Source organism: Epinephelus lanceolatus, chromosome 23 (genome assembly GCF_041903045.1).
Source record: "Epinephelus lanceolatus isolate andai-2023 chromosome 23, ASM4190304v1, whole genome shotgun sequence".
NCBI lineage: Eukaryota > Metazoa > Chordata > Actinopteri > Perciformes > Serranidae > Epinephelus > Epinephelus lanceolatus.
In genome coordinates, this window is record NC_135756.1 from 24,976,378 (window position 1) to 24,997,766 (window position 21,389).

Sequence of the window (21,389 nt, forward strand, 5' to 3'; positions counted from 1 at the left end):
AAAGTCTTAAATGCGCTTGCTTTATGGGCCCCACGGTGCAAAAGATCAAATTTATACCCGTGAATCGGGATACACTGTATCTAGTTCTCTTGATACATCCATGAAACCAAGTTTGATAGCTTCTGTGTTCAAAACAGTATTGGCAAGTCTGTACTAGTGGACACATTTCTACCGTTGTGTGGTATACCATCATATTTCCCCAGCCCGAGTTGCTGCAGTATTTAGCAGTCAGGAACTCCCGCTGGTGCTGTAACGTAACTTAACGGCTTAATTTTTTTTTCGTTCCACTGAAAAATTCCCATAAAGTCACATAGCATTCTCAGGATCACAAAATTGTTATTCTACATGTAGGTTATGACAACTGTGATCATGAAACCATTTCACCTCTCCAGTGTATTTATCAACCTCACATTAAAAGCTGTGGATGTGTTCAGTTCAGCTCAGTTTTCTCACCTCTGAAGAGCAACACAAGCCAGCGTTGCTCTCCGGTGTGATGCTGTTTTTTTTTGTAATTTTTTTTTTTTTTTTTTTAAGCGGACCTGTGCGAGGGGAGGGTGACCAGGCACATCAAAGCTCTGCTGTTTTAAGCCGTTCAAAGAATGAAGAGGGCCAATCCTAACCATGTGATTAATATTTGGTTAGCGAGAACAAAGCAGCTTTTCCAACATGAGTTACTGTCTGACAGGAGATTATGCTTGAATACGTTTCTTTGCCAGATATTTTGAGTCAGTCTGTCTCGTCTTTATCAGGTTTGATTCTGAGTGAAATATTTTTAAAAGACAAAGTAAAGAATCATAGTTTACTGTAGTTTTTCCACTGTGTTTGGTTGCAACGGAGGCAGGTTCTAACATGTCACAAATATCAATCTGAGAACAGACAAGAAGCCATAAAGGTCTCAAGTTACTGTGGCAGCTTTCCATTTGGTTTAGAAAAAGAACGAGACAAGCTTCATCCTCTTCATCTGTCACACCTCCTCTCCAAGCTGAGCGGTAATGAATAGCAGGATTAAATGGGAGCTCTTCTGTTTTACAGATAGATCGCAGAGCTGCCTCTTTGCGTTACAGTCTTTTCATTAGCAAGTGTGTATCTGTGTGTGTGTTTAGTGAGACTGTATGTTAGTTGTCAAGTGGGTGGTTCTCCTGTTTGACTTGTGCTTTGTGTATGTGTGTATATGTCAGGGCCGCTGACAGTGTACTCATCAATGTTTACCGCCACTACCCATAAATCCCTAATCAGTCACTCAACGAAATCACTGTGATTATCACGACATGTCTAATTTAAGCTCTTCGCTGAAGAAGAGGACGGTTTTCAGAGACACTGCTGGAATTAGAAAGCGTTTTGTCTTCCTGACTTGAGTAGACAGCACAAGTCAGAATATCTTAAGTGGAAGAAGCACTGAGCTCCACCGATCATGATGTTGCACTGCTTAATGCCTATTAGGTCCGCGTAATCAAATGAAGAGTCCAAGAATAGAAGACTTACACTGTCTGTACAAATAGGCTTGAATTCGTGCCAGACAAGGCGTGCATTTCTTTAAATGCTTCATTTTTGCATGAATACTGTACGTCTGGTTTCTCCATGTGGTGCCTCTGACTCCGTTAATTACTGCTCTGTGTGTTTCAACACTAACTAGCTATTAGATATTGCCAGAGCTGATCCAGTGGGCCTGAACATAAGGTTAAAAACTAGTAACAGAAACATCAAAGCATCAGTCAGTCTCTATTCACACACACACACACACACACATTACAACATGATTACTGTGGACATCCAGTTCAAGGTTACAGTTTCCTGAACAGTCTGAGGTCAAACAATTTAATATTTGAGGCATGGGTGAGGGAAACAGGAGAGATGAGAGGTGACGTTAGAGTAATGACAAAACACTACAGGGAATAAACTCGGAGAAAACAGCAGCATACAAGCACTTCTCAAAATGAGGCCTCACAATGGCATCTCCATATTAGAGAACATGCAGACTTACAGTTAGCTTGGAAAGGTGTCTTTATGTGTTTAACTGTTGCTCTTAATAACATTATAGTATATTTTACACTGTGGCATAATGTATTCAAGCAGATGATAACTAGTACAGTGACTGAACAAAAGATAATAAGATAATTAGTATGACAACCATAGTAAGCTAACGAATATGATAATTACAATAGGCTTACTATTAAGACAACTGAGGTAAGCTAACGAGTACTATAACTGTAAGCTAACGAGTATGATAACTACAATAGGCTAAGGAGTAAGATGACTATGGTAAGCTAACAAGTACTATAACTCCAGTAAACTAATGAGTATGATAACTATAGTAGGCTAACAAGTAAGATGACTATGGTAAGCTAACGGATACTATAACTACAGTAAGCCAATGTATGATAACGACAGTAGGCTAACAGATAAGATGACTGCGGTAAGCTAACGAGTACTATAACTGCAGTAAGGTAACAAATATGATGACCACAATAAACTAACGAGTATGATAACGACAACAAGCTAACAACGTTACAGCAGCTATAGTAGGCTAACAAGGATGATAACTACAGTAAACAAACTAGTATGATAACTACAGTAAGCTAACAAGTTTGATAACTATAGTAAGCTAACGAGTACACTGAATACAGTAAGCTAACAAGTATGGTAATGGAAGCAAGCTAACAAGTACAGTAGCTATAGTAGGCTAACAGGTTTAACTACAGTAAACTAAAGAGTACACTAAGTAACAACAGTAAGCTAATGAGTTTGATAACTAAAGAAACCCAAAGAGTAACTACAGCTAGCTAATAACTATGATAATTAGATGATTAAGAGTAAGAGGTGACCGATGGGAAGTAACTGATAAAAAAGAGAAAATTTACAAGTGGGCAAACTGGCTGTAATTACTGAATTTTATGTTTTGTTTGTTGTCATATTGTCATACATACACTACATACACCATACACTACAAAAATCTAGGATAAATCATAGATTGTGGACCCTGTACATTCCTATGAAAGTTGCTCAGTGGTGCATGAAGCCAAAAAAGTATAGACTTAAAGGCTGCTGAACATGAGCGCGCCCGAGCCGGCTGACTTCCACTTTAGCACTCCCTTAACTTCAATAAGGAATAGAATAATTTAATCTTGCAGCTCTTTTAGACTTTCCAAATATTATCGGACCAAATGGATTAAATCTTGATAGTTGAACGAGTCATTTCGCAGGGATTGTGATAAAAAAATGTATCCACTGATTTATAGATGTATTTTTCCCTATGTAAGTCTATGAGAAAACATATTTTTGTGACATACCCTGGAAATTGCACTGTTTGGCCACTATGAAAATTGTCTTCAAGGCCCGGTGCACTTCCTTGGAGCCTGGGTTAAATCCCAAAATGAGAACGTCCAGGGGCGGGACTATGCTAACCTTTAGAAAGCTATAGCACATTCTTCCTTTTACAAATGAAAAGCTGAATTCAACGATCATTTCCATACACACAGAGGTTTTGCTGTCACAGTCTTACTTAGTCTGGTATGACCAGTTAAATAATGTCTAATGTTTGCTAGTTTGAGGAGGTAAAAATTGCTGTAACATTTTATTGCTACTGTTAGAGCTCAGTACTTCATAAATAAACCTCCCTTGTGCTTGGGACTTTGCTTTTTAAGAGTTAGTTCGGATTCAGGAAAGTCATACAATGACACCATTAAACTATCTAATCAAGGCAGTGGTAGGTCAGCAATCTTCATGTTCAGGAAGGTAAAAATACTTTTTTCATCAGTGGAGTCTGGCTTTGAAGACAGCATAGGTAATTTTCATTTTAAGTACAGTTCCCCTTTGGAAAGGGCTGTCTGTCTTGGATGTACTGAACTGGATAAATAAGACTTGGATCATACTGCACGAGTTCTTCCCTATCTGTCTCTACTCTCTCGCTTTTTAATGAAAGAAAAATGCCAAAAGAATACACACTTTGGAGACATATTATTGTAGCCTACACTGAAATGTCTAAGGCAGAGGAAAAAGATACTGAAAAAAAAGTGCTTCTGAAAATAACCTTGCCCGCTGTGTTGTCGTGTCCTTCCTGCAGCTCGAGGCAGGAGGTGGATCGAGCTGACAGTGGAGGAGCAGAGGACGTATGTGATGAGGCTGCTGGATGCGCTGGAGGTGACGGACAGAGACAAGAGGCTAAAGGTGGCCAGGGCCATCCTCTACTTGGCGCAGGGTGCGTAGGCCCAGTACAATACCACCAGCATTAGGCTGCAGCAAATATTTTGTCTTGAAAGTGTAGGAAAAGTACATCTTTACTGTTGCTTCTCCTTTAACTTTTTACTTTAAGCTTTTCAAGCTTTTCAAAGTTATCCATATTAAATACAGCCTTGTTTAAAAAGCCTGTATGGTTGCTCTGCACATGATAATAGACGGTCCTTGCTCCTCAGAACTTCACATATAGTATAAAGTATGATTTATACAGCATCTAACACATATTTTGTGTATGTTATTTAAAAGCATTCGGTTGGTAAATCCCCTGAAAAACCCAGAAGCAAGTACGAACAAATTGGAAACATGAAATATAACAACCAAACTAATATAACACACTTATTGTGTTCTGTTTCCCCCTCACACCTTTTTTCTCCAGGAGTGTTTGATGAGTGTGACACAGAGGTGGATGTGCTCCACTGGTCCAGACACAATGTCTTTCTGCTCTACGACATGGGCATCTTCACGGCACTGCTGGAGCTGCTTAGCATGGAGATAGAGTGAGTACGACATGCCGAATATCCTGGGGACATATGAGTCACTGAGAACTTTTCTTCACTACTTTAATAGGTAGAATGAAATGGCCATCATAACCACCTCTTCTTTGATACCAGTGACTGTTAAAAAAAGATGGACAGTGCATCTCCTCTTTCTTCCACTGAACAAACATGAAGCCAAAATATCTTATGCTGCCATCTCAGGAGTCCTGCATGGGTCCATTTTTGAAAAGCCACACCTGCCGAAACCTGTAAAGCTCAGTACCAGAACCGACCTGTTAACCCTCATTATGTCTATGTCAAAGCTGCATCTGCCCGCACCCGTTAGTTTAAGTCCCGTGACTCGACCTACACCCATGATTAAACATACCCAGACTACAGTCACTCACATTAAGCTGGGTTCTCTGTTCTTGAAATAAAAATCCAGCAAAGGAAAAGTCTCTTTCACTGGCTGCCCTCGATGCCAAGATGGCGAAAACATTTGGCGCAATCGCTGCCAGGTTAGGAAACATTTTAGCGTGCTCCTTCCACCTCCATTAAACCTCAATATCTCTAACTATTTGGGTGTCTTGAACTCAAAGTAGACTGCCACCTCATCCTCAGGCTGCGAAGTTGAATCACTGCAGTCCTCCACGTTGGTGACGAATGTGATGACGGAGTCAAAGGTTCAACTTTTATCACTGACTTTCAAAATAAAAGGAATTGAAGCTTGATAATAGTGATTTAGATGTTGAAATATTACACATATACTACATCTTTTTCATTTTTTTTTTACTCACCAGCTGCCTGCCTGCATGTAGTTAATTTTTACCCATGCCCATACCCGGTAATTTATACAGATATTTTTACCCGTTACACAGCACTTCCTAAAATGACAGAAACCATCTTTGCAAAAAATGTGTACTTTGATCTTTGCTAACGTGGAGGGGGCATGGTTTATTATCTATACTGCAACCAGCCACTTGGGAGCAAATGAGATGTTTTGGCTTCACTTTTTGGGAGCTGTCATGTCGTCCATCTTTATATACAGTCTATGTTTGATACAAACAATAATGCTGCAATGTATATTTCACCATGGTTTTGCTTGATAAGACTACATGATGCTCATGTATTTACAATGGAGGGTAAAAGAAAGGCACATAAGATACAGACAGGGCAGACCTTGTCCTTCAGAGAAGTGCAAAGCAGTTCATATCTTTTTAGAATGTATTTCCCCCTTCAGCAAAGGCCTGCAGCAATAAAGGAAGGGAGGGGGCTGTAATACAGGGTAAAAGTGACATTATTTTTCCCAGATGAAGGAAATCTTTATTCTGAAATGTGTCTCATGGCCTGATGGTTGTCATGTTACTGAAAGGTCATAGTTTGGAGCCCTGAAAGAGTCAGTGTTTTCTTTCTCACTTACGAGATCAAAGTTCTCTCATGCACATCCACTTCTTCCCTGTCAAGGTTTGTGAGGATGGAAAGGCACTAAGATAGAGAGGGAGAGACTGAAATGCTGGAATACAGTAAACACACCGTCTGTGATCCGTGCTTCAAACCCTTCATTGAGGACACTGTGTGACAGCGGCTCCTTCAAGTCTGCTTTTGTTGCTGCTGGTGTCAGCCTCAGTTGGGATCCAGTGCTTCTTTGTTGTTATATAAGCTGCTCTGAGGCATCGTGGCGGATTGTGGCTTATCAACACACTGCATGGCAAAGCAGTGTTAGCAAGCCAATCAGGCAAACGCACACATGGCTCTGGTTTTGCAAAAAGCAAAAAAAGGCACCGCATTAAAAATGACAGTCTGGTTGTGTGTATTTAAAAACTCTAGATCATTATGTCCTTGGTATGTTTTGGTCATTAACAGTGTGTATGCACAGGCTTGGCTCTTCTTTTCCCAATAAACCACTAAAACGAAGCAGTTATTTACTTGTGTATTTGTGTCTGCAGTAACAACCAGGCGTGCAGCAGTGCAGTGAGGAAGCCGGCCATCTCTCTTGCAGACAGCACAGAGCTCAGGTAAGCCATATAACCACATGACTCACAGCCTGCTGCACATTCCTCTCACCTCATATAAGAAGTAAAGCCAATAAGTACAAAAACAAAAACATTTATACCTCCTGTCCTGCACTTCCTCTCAGAATTCACCTCAATATCTCTCACACTTACCCTCCTGTCGTCTGGCCATGTTTACACACATACACACACCTAATCTGCAACATTTAATTATAGTCTGTTACCCTTTCCCTCACATTCATCTCTGCGTCTGCTTAATGGAATTGATTTTTGAGCAAAACACCCCTCTGCACACACACAAATATGTTCACACACACACACGGCGCTCCATCTGTGCATTCCCCAGTTGAACACTTGTAAATAATTACAGGCTAGAGGAGTAGATTTGCTCCTAATTGCTGTTACAAAATTGAAAACCATTACAGTTATTTTGAACCAAGAGGCTTTTGTCGAGCGAACAAAGCGTTTAATGCATAAAACACCGCCTGACTTACATCAGGTAATTGTGAATGGGTGGTGCATTGTCCTGGCAGAGAGTACAAATCACTTCCTCTCAGACTCATATGCACAAGCAGATTGCCTGCAGTCCTTCTCTGCCTCTTGGACTTCTCTCTCATTGTTACTCATCATTTCCTCCATTGTATTATTGTCTCTCTTACTTGTGGACCTTTAAGACCTATTATTATTGTTTTAGTCACTGGTTAAACACACACACACACACACACACGATGAAGCTGAGAATTGTGTGTGTCTTTTCCTTGCAGAGTGCTACTGAGCATCATGTATCTGATGGTGGAGACCATTAGAGTCCAAACAGAGGACGACAGACCTGAGTGGATAGCAGCAAGAGAAACCTTCAAGAATGAGCTAGGTGTGTGTGTATGTGTGCATGTGTGTGTGTGTGTGTGTGTGTGTGTGCGTGTGCGTGTGCGTGTGTGTAGAACAAATACAGGGCACTTTGCTGAAATATGATTGTTGCAGCGGTTGTATACTTTTATTGAGATCTGTTTCTTTGATCTAAAAAAATTGCTGCTTCATGGCCATCGTTCAGTATCTTGAAAACACAGGAGAGTAACAGGCGCTTTATTATATCCATGTATCCAATTCAGAAACACTGACTTTGACCTTTGACCCCCTCAGGTTCACCTTTGTACAATGGAGAGCCCTTTGCCCTGCTCCTTTTCACCATGGTGACCAAGTTCTGCAGCATGAACGCCCCGCATTTCCCCATGAAGAAAGTACTGCTTTTGCTCTGGAAGACAATACTGGTTAGTAGCTCATTATAACCCTTAAAACATAAGCCCCTTTTACACTGCCAGATTTTCCGTGAATGTTGGGCCGTTTTGCCGGCAAGCTGCGAGCGTTTAGACACACAGAGCCGCATTGGCAAGTTGATCCAAGGTGCCCAATTTTCCGCCTCGTAGGGTAGTCATATTGGTGGAACCCTTTGAGTTTAAACAGACGGAGGCGGCCTTCCGCCACAGGAGGGGCTGTTGAAGACTTGTGGGAGGAGCTGTTGATGAAACCGCACGTGCGAGCCACTGGCGGTGGATAAACAGGAAACAGCTGATAGCAGGAATTAGCAAGCAGCTAGTAGCAAGAGGGAAAAGCAAACCTGACAGACACTGTAAAGATGAGCAACTGGGGAGACAAGGAATTGTGCGCCCTCCTTGCCCTCGCAAACAAAGAGGCCATTAACCGTCAGATGACGGGGACGGTGAAGGATGGGCTGACTTACGAGAGAATCGTGGAAGGACTGACCAGCCGCCACTTCCCTCCCACGTCACTGTTTACATCACACGCTGAGCTACACGTTTTGTTTCTTACTCACGCCCCCCATTGCTCCGAAACAGGCGCATTCTGTATGAACAAAATTAGGTAGGCGGCATTTTGCCGCACTCCGTGATTTTGTTTTTATACTGCCAATGCTGAAAAAAGACTGATTGGGCTTTCCTGCAAATTTGCACAATTCCTATCTAAAAAGGGCTAATGATACATCATGCACATAAATCTCTTTGGAAGTTATGAAAATAACTTAAAACTTGCTTCTGATAGATAGCAGTGTATAATATTGTATATTAAAAGAAATATTTAACTACTGGAAAAATGATCTTTTCATACAACTCGGCTGTCTACGTAGGAGGAAGACGCAAATGCTTTTAAAATCGGTGCTACATGACCAGCTTTCGCTTTTGCTTAAGAGGTAGAAACCAATAAGTACCATAAAACACTGTTCGACACAAGTGACAAAATGCAAGTGCCTGTCTGAAACAATATCTTGTACTACAGCTAAACAGTTTCTGAAGGCATTTTAAAAAAAATGGCAATACAGAGACAGAATCTTGGTCTATATTTGATCAACACTGCTTAGCTTTAGAGTTTGATCAGAGTTTTAAAGAACAGGGAAAGAGTGAGGGGCAGCTCTCTCTCTCAATCCACTTCTGGACATACAAAAATGTGGAAGTACACGAAATCTGGAATTTTTTTCACTGTGAAAAGAGCAGTTAGACCTGAGCGTAGCTGGTAGCCGCAAAATGCACAGCCGTCAGGTATGAACCCATTGGATTAGATCACCCATCCATATAATATTTTAAATGTCCTTTATATAATAACTTGTAGGCTGGTGACGATACATCCACCTGCGTTCTGTTCCTCCTGACTCTCCAGACATTGATTCACTGCACAGAAACCTGTGAATCACTGTGTTTCTGCCTCCGTCCTTATCTTCCAGTTCACCTTGGGCGGTTTCGAGGAGCTCCAGGAGATGAAGGTGCGAGGCAGGGAGCGTCTGAACCTGCCCCCGCTGCCGGAGGACAGCATCAAGGTGGTCAGGGCCATGAGAGCAGCCTCGCCCCCGGCCTCTGCCATGGAGCTCATCGAACAGCAGCAGCAGCAGAAGAGAGGTCGCCGCAGCCGCAGGGTACAGACCCCACACGTGCACGCCCACCACGCACATTCAGACCTTATCAGTAGTGTGTTATTATTGTACAGTCACACATTATATTGTACTCCTTATCTGATTGCACACACACACGTGACACTTCAAATACAGTTACTCATTTAAGTTCAACACAACCAGACAAGGGGGCATAAATGCAACATTTTAATATGCATTCATTGAAACACTCATCCAAAACAAGAAGGATCTAGAGTCTTCTCAGTGTGTTTGTAGCTAAAACCATATGTTAGACAGTGTTATAGAAGGCACAAGTGTGTGTGGTACCTCTAACCCTACAGTATAACTGAGCTGTATCACTAACACGGCATTGTAAATGCTACCTCAGACTAATTTTTCCATTATTTGCCTTTTTATTATCAAACAGCTTCATCTGTTTCTAGTAAAGTAACTTCCTTCTGTAACCCGCCCTCTAACTCTTTGCTGGGTCAGGTTTTCCAAAAGTTCTGCAGTGCCAACATCACTGGTTCTCTGTTGTAAGTCAGCGATGCCAGAGATGATCTTGGTGCTGGGACAGCTTTGTTTTTCGTAGAGCTTTGACTGGCACTCTCTCTCTCTCTCTCTCTCTCTCTCTCTCTAATTGCCCTCTGGTTTCTCATTGCCCCTCTTCCTTGTGTTCCCACAGAGTGCCTTTGTTGATAGCTTGGAAGGAGACAGTCCCTTTCCCAAGAAGCAGGTCTTTACCCACAAATTCCCTCTTTTCCTTCTGCATTTTCTCTCTGCATTGAGCTGGACTTTTTGCACCCCTCTTCCACATTCCCACAACCTTCTTTACTTTCTTTTCTTCCTGCCCTCCTTCCTCTTTCTTTGTCTTCTCTTTGCTCCTCTTCTCTTGTCATTAAACCTTAGGCAATCACATCAGGATGCACCAAAAAACACACTAACACATCAGAAATATTATCCTTTTCACTCACTGAAAAAAGAGTGACAAAATTGAATTACTCAGAATATTAAGCATGTTGTCTACACAATTCAAACTACTGGACAAATTCTATAGTGTTTTGGAAAAGAAGAAATGTATTACTCCAAGTGGTTTTGGTGCAGTCCTACTCTCAGTCTCATTTCCAATACAGTTAGACTTTTGGGTAATGCACAGAAGTCCTGTTCCCACTGGACAAAAAACCCACTAACATCTGGCTTTTGTCTGTAGTGGGAAAAGTTACAGTCAGCATTAATACCCAGGACATTTGACTCTGCAGTAGTCACCAGTATTTATCAGCTCCAGCTCCAATCCACAGCAATAGAAACATGACATCCAGGTAGATACGTCAATTTTCGCGTCTTTTCCAGCGCGATCATCGGGTACTTCTTATGACTCTTTGTCATATCTAAGTTGCAAATTCCATCCGTCTCTGTCCAAGAAGCACTCAAACATCTTTCCAAATTAGTTTGCACTGAAGATGAAAGAGAGAAAAAAAGAAGTAACCACTGTAACATTGTCATTGGCCTCCATGCTGCTTTCTACTGTATACTACATCTGTTTTCTTCAAACGTTAGACACCAGAAAAAAAAAAAACCCAGAAAGACATACTCGGAAATGGATAAGGAATCTATCGCCTACCCGCAAAATTTCAATTAATAACCTGGACTATTATTTGCTTAAATCCTGAAATCAACAGGCCTATATATTTGACAGGCCTTTAATTTCATTTCACACCACAATGTTGCCCAACAAAGACTGGAAAATACAATCAAATTGTTAATTTAAACCAGTATGAATATTACTTGTATAAAAATTAGGCTTCAGATAATATATCAATTATGAATCATTCATTTGATCTAGCTCCAGCAGACAGAGCATCAGAGAGAGTTACGACACCCAAGGATTACGGCACCTGGCACAACGACACAACACCACTTTATCCTGTTGAAGCAACACTCACAACTTGGATAATGTTTTTATGAAAAACCCTTTTGATTCTTTTGATCTGAGGACGCTAACGAACTAAAGGAATAGGAATAACTTACAGGGTAATTGAGGAATGGACACATAATTAGAGGTAGCCAACAACCTGCTTTAAACATCAGAAGAACTTAGATTAAAAAAATTAACTGCTTGGCAACCAGACCAGGTGTCTTATTGAGACAGGCCTTTATTTGTCAAAATGTGTAGCCACACTGGGCTAGTGAAAGGGACAAAATGGCATTTAGTTGGGACTCGGCTTTTAGCTGAAGTTTTAGGGTGTTTTTAGCAGGGGTTTCAGCTTTTAAAAAAAGCTGATGCATATACGTACTAATTGTGGTGGGGAAAGGGTATCGTGTGCTGTTTTGCAGAGAGTTAGATGAGAATGTAGATACTGCTTTTGTGTCTGAATGCTAAATACAAGGCTACAGTAAGAAGCCGCTTAGCTTAGCCCAGCAAAAAGACTAAAAACAGGGGGAAACAGCTTTCCTGGCCTTGTCCAAAGGTAAAAAAAAAAAAAGAAGTGCCAACTAGCACCTCTAAAGCTCACTTATAAGCAAGTGCTATCTTGTTTGTTTAATCTGCACAAAAAAGTTTAATAACAGTTTTAGAGGCTTCTTGGCTTCCTAAGTCTGGTTGCCTAGCAACATCACGGTGTCAGCAGGCTTAAATCTACTTTAGCGTAAAGACGTGAGATTGGTATCGATCTCCTTGTCTAAGTCTCTCGAGAAAAAAGTGAATAACTGCTTTTCCCAAAATGTCATACTGTTCACATAATATAACTGTCACTACCTGCATGTTTTCTTTCATTTTGTTTTTCTCACTCTTCCTTTTGTCTCGTCTGTTTTTCTCTTCCCTTTAGTTCTGCTTACCCCCCTTTCATGCTTATCTTTTAAATTCCCCATCCATACATGCCTATATCCTCCACTGCCCTTGACACTTCAAAAAAATCCTATTTCCATCCTCCTTATGCCCTCGGTTCTTCTTAATGTTTTCCTCTTATTCTTTTTCTTGCTTTTATCCTTCTGCTCCTCATCTTCCTCCCTCCTTGTCCTCCCACTCTCCTCTTCTCCATCCTCTCCATGCTTACTCCACCATTTTCATCTCCATCTCCCTCCTCATTATCTGCTAATACCTCATACTGTCCCTCTCTTCTACTCTACCCTATTTCTTCCTCCTCCTCCTCCTCCTCCTCCACTGTGGCCTGCTCAGTACAGGGGGGAGGGGGCGGGGTTTGAGAGACAGGGCTGACTTGCTGGCTGTTATCATTGGCGCTGGAGCGGTCACTATCCACCGTCCTGTACAGTCACTTCAGACATACTGTAGTAGCATCCCCCCTGTAGATCTCATCACATTGCTCCCAGGTCTGGCCGCAACAATCACCTTGCACTGTAGACTCTGGACTAGGGGTCAATGTCCTTAAAATGCATTCATTGAGGAGGTGAATTGAGATGGTCATGAACGTACTTTCTCCTCTGTAGGTCTCATATTTAGGTTTCAGTTGACCTCTCTCTCACATGGATGTCATTGAAAGCGGTTGTCCCCTAACCCTGATTAGAAAACCACTCCAGTAGCTTTACCCTCCACACAGCAGAGAATGGCTTCTCCATAGAGAATGGCTCACAACACGGCGTCACCTCCTCCTCCCTCCCTCCTCCCCACCATACACTCACGATACTCCTCACTTAGTCCAGCATTAGTACGACCACTGGCGCACCATACATCGACTGCACTAGCTCAACTAATGGCCAAAACGCTGACTCATGCCTGATGCTTGCACTATTGCCACAGTCATTCATCGGAGAACTTGTTTGAACTGCGACAATCTGCGTGTGTGTGTGTGTGTGTGTGTGTGTATGAGTGTTTTGAACTGAATGGGTTTGTTTGTAGATAAGAGCTCAATATAAAGACTTAGCTTTATTGGGTCATGCTTGCTATTTTTCCTGTATTTTTTGAAGTGCAGACATGTGGTAAGTTTAAACAGAAATGGTGCTTGTGGTTGCTGTGGTTACCTTAAGACAGAGCCAGGCTAGCTGTTGATGCTAAGCTAAGCTAACCGTCTCCTGGCTGCATATAATACAGGTATATATGTATGTTTAACGGACAAGTAGAGTGGTGCAGAAATGAGCCTGAAAACCTGGAGATGAGTTAGCATCTTTGCACTTCCGGTTCCCTTGTTTTTTGTACGGGTTTTGGTTAGATGCCTGAAATAAGGTCTGTGGTAATCTTATCATGATACTGAAATTTCAAACTTCGATACAATACTTTGAAAAATATTGATATTCTGATCAATACTGGGAGAAAACTGACATTTAGAGCATACAAGTTAAAACCTGAATTAAAAGATAAATAGAACATGACAAAGACAACTTTTATTTTCTTGGTTAGTGGCAGAGAACAGCAGAATGACTATGGTCAAAATTAAAAATAAAACTTTTTTATGTTACTGAAAACAATGTTCTTCTTGTCGAAGTGCGCACTTTAAAAGCTTCTGAGATTGTCACACATCAGAATGTTATAAAGTGCAAGTAAAAAACAAAACAAAATATTTCGTTATCTTGCTAGATCATTACTTGTATGTACATTTTTGTTCACTAAATCACTAAACTAAATCAAACTGAGAAGAGAGCGAAGGCAGGGAAGTAGTATTGATAGTATGGATACTGCGGAAAATGAGTATTAAAATCGTTTTAGATTTTCTGAATCGGTATGTATTGATAAATCCATATTTTTGATAACACTACCCCACTGAAAGCATGTACATGTCTTAAAAAGGTGGTTGCTAAAGTGGCTACATGAGACCACAGAGGTTACCAGTAACATTGAACACCATGACGCCAAACACCACCTTTACAGCCTCGTTATGGCGGTAATGTTGAAGTCATGTGACCGTGATGTAGTTCGTTTATAGCCTAATGTTAGCTCTTTGCTCCTGATGATTGCATTTATGCTTAAAAAAGCATAGAATTGGTGTTTATTTGTGCTGAACAAAATGTAAGTATCAGACATTTCTTAACCACAGAGCTTATTTTCTGCAATAATCCAAAATCCAATAGAAAAATCTCATTGGCTTTCTGTTGAAGGAACCAGAGCAACGCTAACTTTCATGTCCGCCTATAAAGAAACAGTCATCCCTGCAGCACTCTAAATGTGAGTGGTATTTATTTTGTCATGTCACTCTTTGCTAGAAAGAGAATATTTCCCAAAATGTTCACCCATCTTATAAAACGAAATAATGCAGAGTTATCATCCTTAAGGATACATTCACACTGCAAACTTTGATAATTAATTTTAACTTATTCCCTGAACAGGAAATGATTGTAATTTATAAAGCTGCTAACATCTAATGATCAGAAATAACTCTGAAAGCAGCTTTTTGTAATGATTTGCCCACACAAAACTCACCTAGATCGTCCCCATAACACGGTTCACACTAAAGCTGCTTTGCAACAAATTTAATTTGTAACCAACCATATATGAAAATATATTCAGTGTGTTTTGTCTGCTTGCACTGTCATTAAAAACACATCACCGTTGCCTGCCTGAGGGAATAAAATCTTATCTGTTCCAATAAACTGTAGCTGCAGTCTGAATGTCGCCGACTGTGTGTGTGTACTTCAGTGCAGTTAGGAGATATCAAGTCCTGCTGTGTGATGCATTGCAAAATAAATGGGAAGAATGCAAACTAGATATAGACGCCAGTGTACTGGCTGTAACTAAAAATGAAATCTTTAATTTAATCTTTAATTTAAGCTAATAATAATAATAATAATAATAACAGTACAAATTCTGTATCAACTTGTGCCAGTTGAAGCTTTATGATGTTTACAGTGTATGAAATATTTAAAGTCAATACTGTCTTGTGCAGAAATTTATACACATTTCCCGACACTTTGTGACATATTTGGTATTTTTGGAAATACTGGATGATGTTTGCTTGCACAGCATGAGTCTGCTTGTTAAGGGGTTGAAGTATTATACATGCTACCAGGTAAAGGTTTGGGTCATTCCACAGTTTTCCAGTTTTACAGCTGGAATTTACTCCTTGGTGTGTGTTAATAGGTCATAATAGGTCCTCTCAGTGCAGTTGACCACCTGTTCTCTGTCTGTGTCCCAGCCCCTGGTCAAACAGGACAGCTTGGACACATACAACGAGCGGGATCCCTTTAAGAATGACGACGCTCGGGATGAGGAGGAGGACCCAGAGGACACGGACAGCGGCATCGAGGGCGAGGTGGATCCCTTGGACCGTGATGTCATCATCCAGCCCCCGCCTCCGCCGCCTCCCCTCAGACCCCCCACAGAAAGGGTCAACTTCCCCAAGGGCCTTCCCTGGGCCCCTAAAGTCAGGTTAATGACACAGATTTAATTTCTGCACATAGGAGTCTGAAATAAATTCCCATTAAAGGGACACTTCACCCCCCAAATAACCATTTGTATATCAGTTACTCACCCCATATTACGTTGAATACATGATGAAAACTTTGTTTTTCTTGCATGCCTCCATAGTTGAACAAGAAACCCAAAACTGAGAAAATTCTTGATGAATTGAAGTCATAGGGGTCCACGTTTAACAGCAGCGAAACTATATCAAAACCTCTGTTAACAAACCCTCACACAACTCGTGCAGTATAATCCAAGTCTCACCTATCCAGCGGTATGCTCATTGCTTCCCAAAGAGACGGCTGTGAAACTTACCTGTGCTCTTCAAAGCCATTGACAAAAACAGTAATTTTACCTTGCTGAACACGGGAGCTGCTGGTCTACTGTTGCCTCGAGCAGTTAGTTTATGTTAACATGAGGCTCTGGTCAATCAGAATGAACCTTTAAAAACACCAAACGTTCATTCACCGTGGAGGCATGCCAGAAAATCAAAGTTTTCTTTTCAAGTTCAGTGCAACACAGGTCGAGTAATTGATACACAAATGGTCATCTTGGGAGTGAAATATCCCTGTAACTGTAAAATACTGGTAAAAAGTATGTGGACTTTGGACAGTGCAGTCATATGTCTCCTCTCAAAGTGCTTTAAAGTGCCCTATTACAGCCTAGCTTCAGAATAATTAATCTTATTATATCCATACACAATCCTACAAGTCAGATTAGAGATGTTAACACAGATCCTGCCCACAAAATGGCATTAAAAACAGCTTAAGTGAGACCTTTCTGTGATAAATAACACTGATACTTATTACTGAAGCTGCTAAAAATGATCCTTGCCAGATTTTTTATTAGCTTAAAAGCACTTAGCTCATGTTCCACTGAATAAAACCTCTAAATGCTGCTTGGCCACCTGCCATTTTGACCACTATAGAGTAGAGAAAACTTCCCACACGCAGCCAGGACTTAACGCTGTTTGGCCGGCAGCTGGTGTCAGTTTCCCTCCCTGATTCTGTGCCACCATTTTAGAAGTTAATACGAAATTAGAAAATCCTCTCTCAGTTTTCTCTCCTCGCTATCGTCTAGCAATACGCTCTCCATCTGTGTATTCCTGACAGTAGCATGTGGTGTCTTCCCAGGGTGCCGCCTCTGCTTTGGGGACATGAATAATGCATCTGAGAGAGGACACAAAAGCTTTACAGCAGTCCATTTATCATGCATTCATTATCAGACAACCTATATTCTGTCTATCTTTTAGTGAACCTTATCATTAAGTGTGTGTCTTTGTATCAGAGTGCTGCAACATGCAGGGCTGATTAAGTGCTGATCAGTAGGAGGCTTGCAGAGCGCAGCGGCACATAGCGTGACTGATGAGATTTGAGAAAGCTAATGCAGTGTGCTGTTGCTCTTGTGTGTTGTTTGTGTGGGTGTGCGTACACATGTGAGTGCTCCTTTGAAAAATAGCTGTTTAGTTGCTTGTTTGAATGCAGAAGTGGGGCGGCAGGTCACCTCAAATCTGACGGTAGCCTGTCTTTGTGTGTCCAGGGAGAAGGACATCGAGCACTTCCTTGAGACCAGTAGAAACAAGTTCATCGGTTTTACTTTGGGAAAGTAGGTATTTCATCTGAAACAATAAAATATTCTTTAAACTTTCTCTTCTTTCAGTCTGGTTTAACAGTTATTTCCTTGGTAGTGACACAGATACCCTGGTGGGCCTGCCCAGACCTATCCATGAGAGTGTCAAGACTCTTAAACAGGTGAGTTGAGAAATCACTGCTTCATGCAGGGGGACTGTCTATTGTTCACACATTATTTCAAAACCCTCGTAGTTCGAAACATGTTCCATTGGACGGAAAGCCCATTTGTCCAACAGCCTGGTATCCTGAAGACAAAAGCACATTCCTTCAATGTGCTGTTGGTCCAAAAACAGGCTACACACACCAAACAGAAGCATGTGGCTAATTATTATGCAGAATGACTCATTTGGCCTTCCTATGAAGGCAAAGGCACGACCCCACCCTGCTCTGCCTTCGATTGGCAAGTACTCGTTGTTTTTGTTGGTGGGTTGGTCATGAGAACTGAGATCGATTACGGTTTGGTTAAGAATATCAGGGTAAGCCAATCAGAGGCAGCTTATGTATTCGCCATTGGAGATAAAAAAAAAATCATCATGTGTTGCGATGTGCCACGCGTTTCTGTGCTCTAGGCACCTGGCGTTTTTGCAGACGCGCTCTGAAGTCTTCCAGTTGAAAAAACTTCAACTCTGAGCCTGAAAACGCCCCACAACTCTTTTTCCGTCATCGTTTTTCTCATTGTCCAATGGGATGATTTGAGAGGCGGGCCTTCTGTGGTGGTCACGACAACAAGTTTACAGTTGGTAAACTGGAGGAGAAACTGGTGGTAGCGGTTGCTGGATATTCAGAGCAATATGGCCAGACAATAGACAGTAGGTTGTCGAACCCAAGTTGTCCTTGAGTCATCCTAAAATATGCCTGGAAATGGCCATTACTGAGGTGAAGCTCCTGGACCAACTGGTGGTACTCCCCGTGATCCACCCTCTTTTTTTTGGGTCTCAGAAGGTAGCCTTTTCCTTCTCAAAAGCTTCACTCTGAAGCATTATGTAGCCCCTTTTTGGCAAATTGTCAAACTGCTACAGAGTCATGCTTTAATATGCCTGTAAACGGCCATCATCGAGGCGAAGCTCCTGGACCAACTGGTGGTACTCCCCATGATCCACTCTCTTTATAAGGGTCCAAAAAGGTGGTCTTTTCCTTTTCCAAAGCTTCACTCTGAAGTGTTATGTAGCCCCTTTTCGGCAGGTTGTCAAACTGCCCCTGAGTCATTCTAAAATACCTGGCCATCATGGAGGTGAAGCTCCTGGACCAGCTGGTGGTACTCCCCATGATCCACCCTCTTTATTAGGGTCTCAAAAGGTCACCTTTTCCTTCTCCAAAGCTTCACTCTGAAGTGTCATGTAGCCCCTTTTTCAGTCAAGATGGCATGAAATGGTTGATGTCTTAATTTGTATAGTTTTATATGATACCAGTATCTTCACTTTTGCTTTAAACAGAGCTCGCTACAGCTGGTTTTATTAGCTTACCTTTGCCATGTTCAGCTTCGCCTGTCATACGTTGTGTGTCTTCACATTATTTTTTGTTCCTTTCATTTTCTTGTTTTCTTTGCCCTTTGATTTTTCTTTTTCTAACCCCTGATTTTTGGTGTGACAATTGGAACAATGGCACAGCACTTCATGCAGTTTCTCACTCACTCCCTATTTGACTCCTCAGTCATTCAGGCACTTTAATACACAGATTCACATTTCCAAATGTCCTTCTCCCCTCTCTCCTTTGCCTCAGCTCATTATGGACAGAGTGTTTCTTAATCAATACTCTCTTTCTGCTGAATCCCCTCGCATCGACTTCCCACTTAAAAATCCATAGCTCCTGTTTTAACAAACTGAGAAGTGTAGTTACACAGTAAAATACCCATGAGGGTCAGCAATGATAGTTAACACTTCTTCTAACACCTTAAAATATATTAAAATAACTTGTGTTATATTGTTATAATTTTCTTGTCCTCTCCAGCACAAATACGTGTCCATCGCTGAAGTCCAGATCAAAAAGGAGGACGAGCTTCAACAGTGTCCAATGACTCTGGTCAGTATGTTTTTGTACTGTAATTTTCCCAATAATGACACTGTAAAACCTTTTTTTTTCATGTTTAAAGCAACACAAATAGATGACGTTTTAATGTGTTCAATATTTAATCATGACAGATACACGGCTGTGTTATTGGTTTCTGGAACTGAGCTGTTAGTGCTTCATGTGTGTATTGTGTTGTGCAGGGTGAGGAGGAGGTGGAGGAGACACCAACAGAGATGCTGTACCTGGGCATGCTTCCTAACCTCTCCCAGTATGTGGTGAGTGTTAGTAACATTTGTTTTTTATGGTCACTCACCACCACTTTTCTTCAGTCTTTCACATCGAATTTTTGATCCTGCATTCACACCATCTTGCTACCAGATGTGTTTTGTTATTTGGCCTGGGTCTAATATTTTGCATTGTTGCCTGTGTCAGATTGCCCTCCTGAAGCTGCTGCTGGCTGCAGCTCCAACCTCCAAAGCCAAAACTGACTCCATTAACATCTTGGCTGACGTGCTGCCTGAGGAGATGCCGTAAGTACTGTAAAAAAAAAAAAAAATCAGTTTAACTATTTGAATCTTTTCCCTAATGGTGTCTGCACACATCTAGAGCCATCTAGAGGTGCACATATAAAACGGGGTGTGAGGGTCCTTCCCCAGGAAATTTAGAGTGTAAACACTTTATTTCCTGCGTTTGGTGAAGTTTTATTTGCCAATTTGTGCTTTTTCTGAATCAGTTCATGGTTTATATGTCTTTGATTTCATCAAAATAAACATCCCCTGTGCTCCACTTAAAAATCTACGCCTATATCTGCAAGAAAACTTTACTTTTCCTGTCATTTTTGGGCTGATGGATTGAAAATGCACTTACTCCGGGTTTGCTTTTGGTCTACACTTTGGCCTAGTTTTAGACAAGCTGACACTGACACTCAACCAAACAGCTGAAAGGCAGTTTCCTAGTTGAGAACAGAATAAAAACCATGCAACTCCAAAAAAATCCCAACCTTCTCTGACATTTCCACGGCTGAAATCTGTTCTTTGTCAGCTCAATTTGATGCTGCACACTATTTTAGCTTGCCAGTTGTTGCTGTAAAACCTCAGATGCATCATTGACAGACTAATCAGAATATCTGTTTGTTTTCAAACTGTCTGTTAATGGTGATGTTTTTCTTTTGCTGAGACAAAGCTGTATTGTTATTTTAGCCCTGAAGGCCTTACAGATTGTGTGTGTGTGTGTGTGTGTGTGTGTATGTGTGTGTCCTCCAGTATCACAGTCCTTCAGAGCATGAAGCTCGGAATTGACGTGAACCGTCACAAGGAAATCATCGTCAAGGCCATCTCGGCTCTGCTGCTGCTGCTCCTCAAACACTTCAAACTCAACCATATTTATCAGGTTAGACACACACACACACCTCCATTCATCCCTCCTCCAGGCACCTCTCATTACCATCATTCTCTCCTTTTACATTTTTTGTCTCTTTCTCCATCTCGTCTTCCCCCAGCACACATCCTTGCACCTCCCCCATGCTACCTTCACTAGCCTCTACCTGATTATCCGGTCAAGCGTGCCATTACTTTTCTCCTTTTCTTATCCTCTCCACCCCTCAATCTTTGGACCCCCACCCCCCACCGCACACCCCACAACCTCCTGCATCAGCCTGATGCACTCACAGCTGCTCTGTTCATCCTAATGAAGACAGAAAACAGAGTGAAGGACAGCATCTGCTCTAAAATCTGCTCCTTATTAAAAGAGCGTTTGGACAAATTTAATATGTTTGTATCTGTTTTATTG

General features: G+C 41.4%; 1 protein-coding gene across 3 annotated transcripts in view; it reads left to right on the forward strand.

The window, feature by feature from the left end:
• Positions 1 to 21,389, forward strand: part of strip2 (striatin interacting protein 2) — a 44,988-nt gene that overhangs the window by 14,929 nt on the left and 8,670 nt on the right. For 2 of the 3 annotated variants that reach the window (XM_033615209.2, XM_033615211.2), the window contains exons 4-17: positions 4,061 to 4,195; positions 4,610 to 4,730; positions 6,656 to 6,724; positions 7,486 to 7,592; positions 7,862 to 7,989; positions 9,453 to 9,641; positions 10,303 to 10,353; positions 15,698 to 15,930; positions 17,503 to 17,568; positions 17,651 to 17,714; positions 19,542 to 19,613; positions 19,802 to 19,876; positions 20,034 to 20,131; positions 20,864 to 20,990. In XM_033615209.2, coding sequence (XP_033471100.2) covers positions 4,061 to 4,195; positions 4,610 to 4,730; positions 6,656 to 6,724; positions 7,486 to 7,592; positions 7,862 to 7,989; positions 9,453 to 9,641; positions 10,303 to 10,353; positions 15,698 to 15,930; positions 17,503 to 17,568; positions 17,651 to 17,714; positions 19,542 to 19,613; positions 19,802 to 19,876; positions 20,034 to 20,131; positions 20,864 to 20,990 — 1,535 coding nt within the window. The remainder of the gene's footprint in view (positions 1 to 4,060; positions 4,196 to 4,609; positions 4,731 to 6,655; positions 6,725 to 7,485; positions 7,593 to 7,861; positions 7,990 to 9,452; positions 9,642 to 10,302; positions 10,354 to 15,697; positions 15,931 to 17,502; positions 17,569 to 17,650; positions 17,715 to 19,541; positions 19,614 to 19,801; positions 19,877 to 20,033; positions 20,132 to 20,863; positions 20,991 to 21,389) is intronic. The other variant, XM_033615210.2, reaches the window with a different exon arrangement.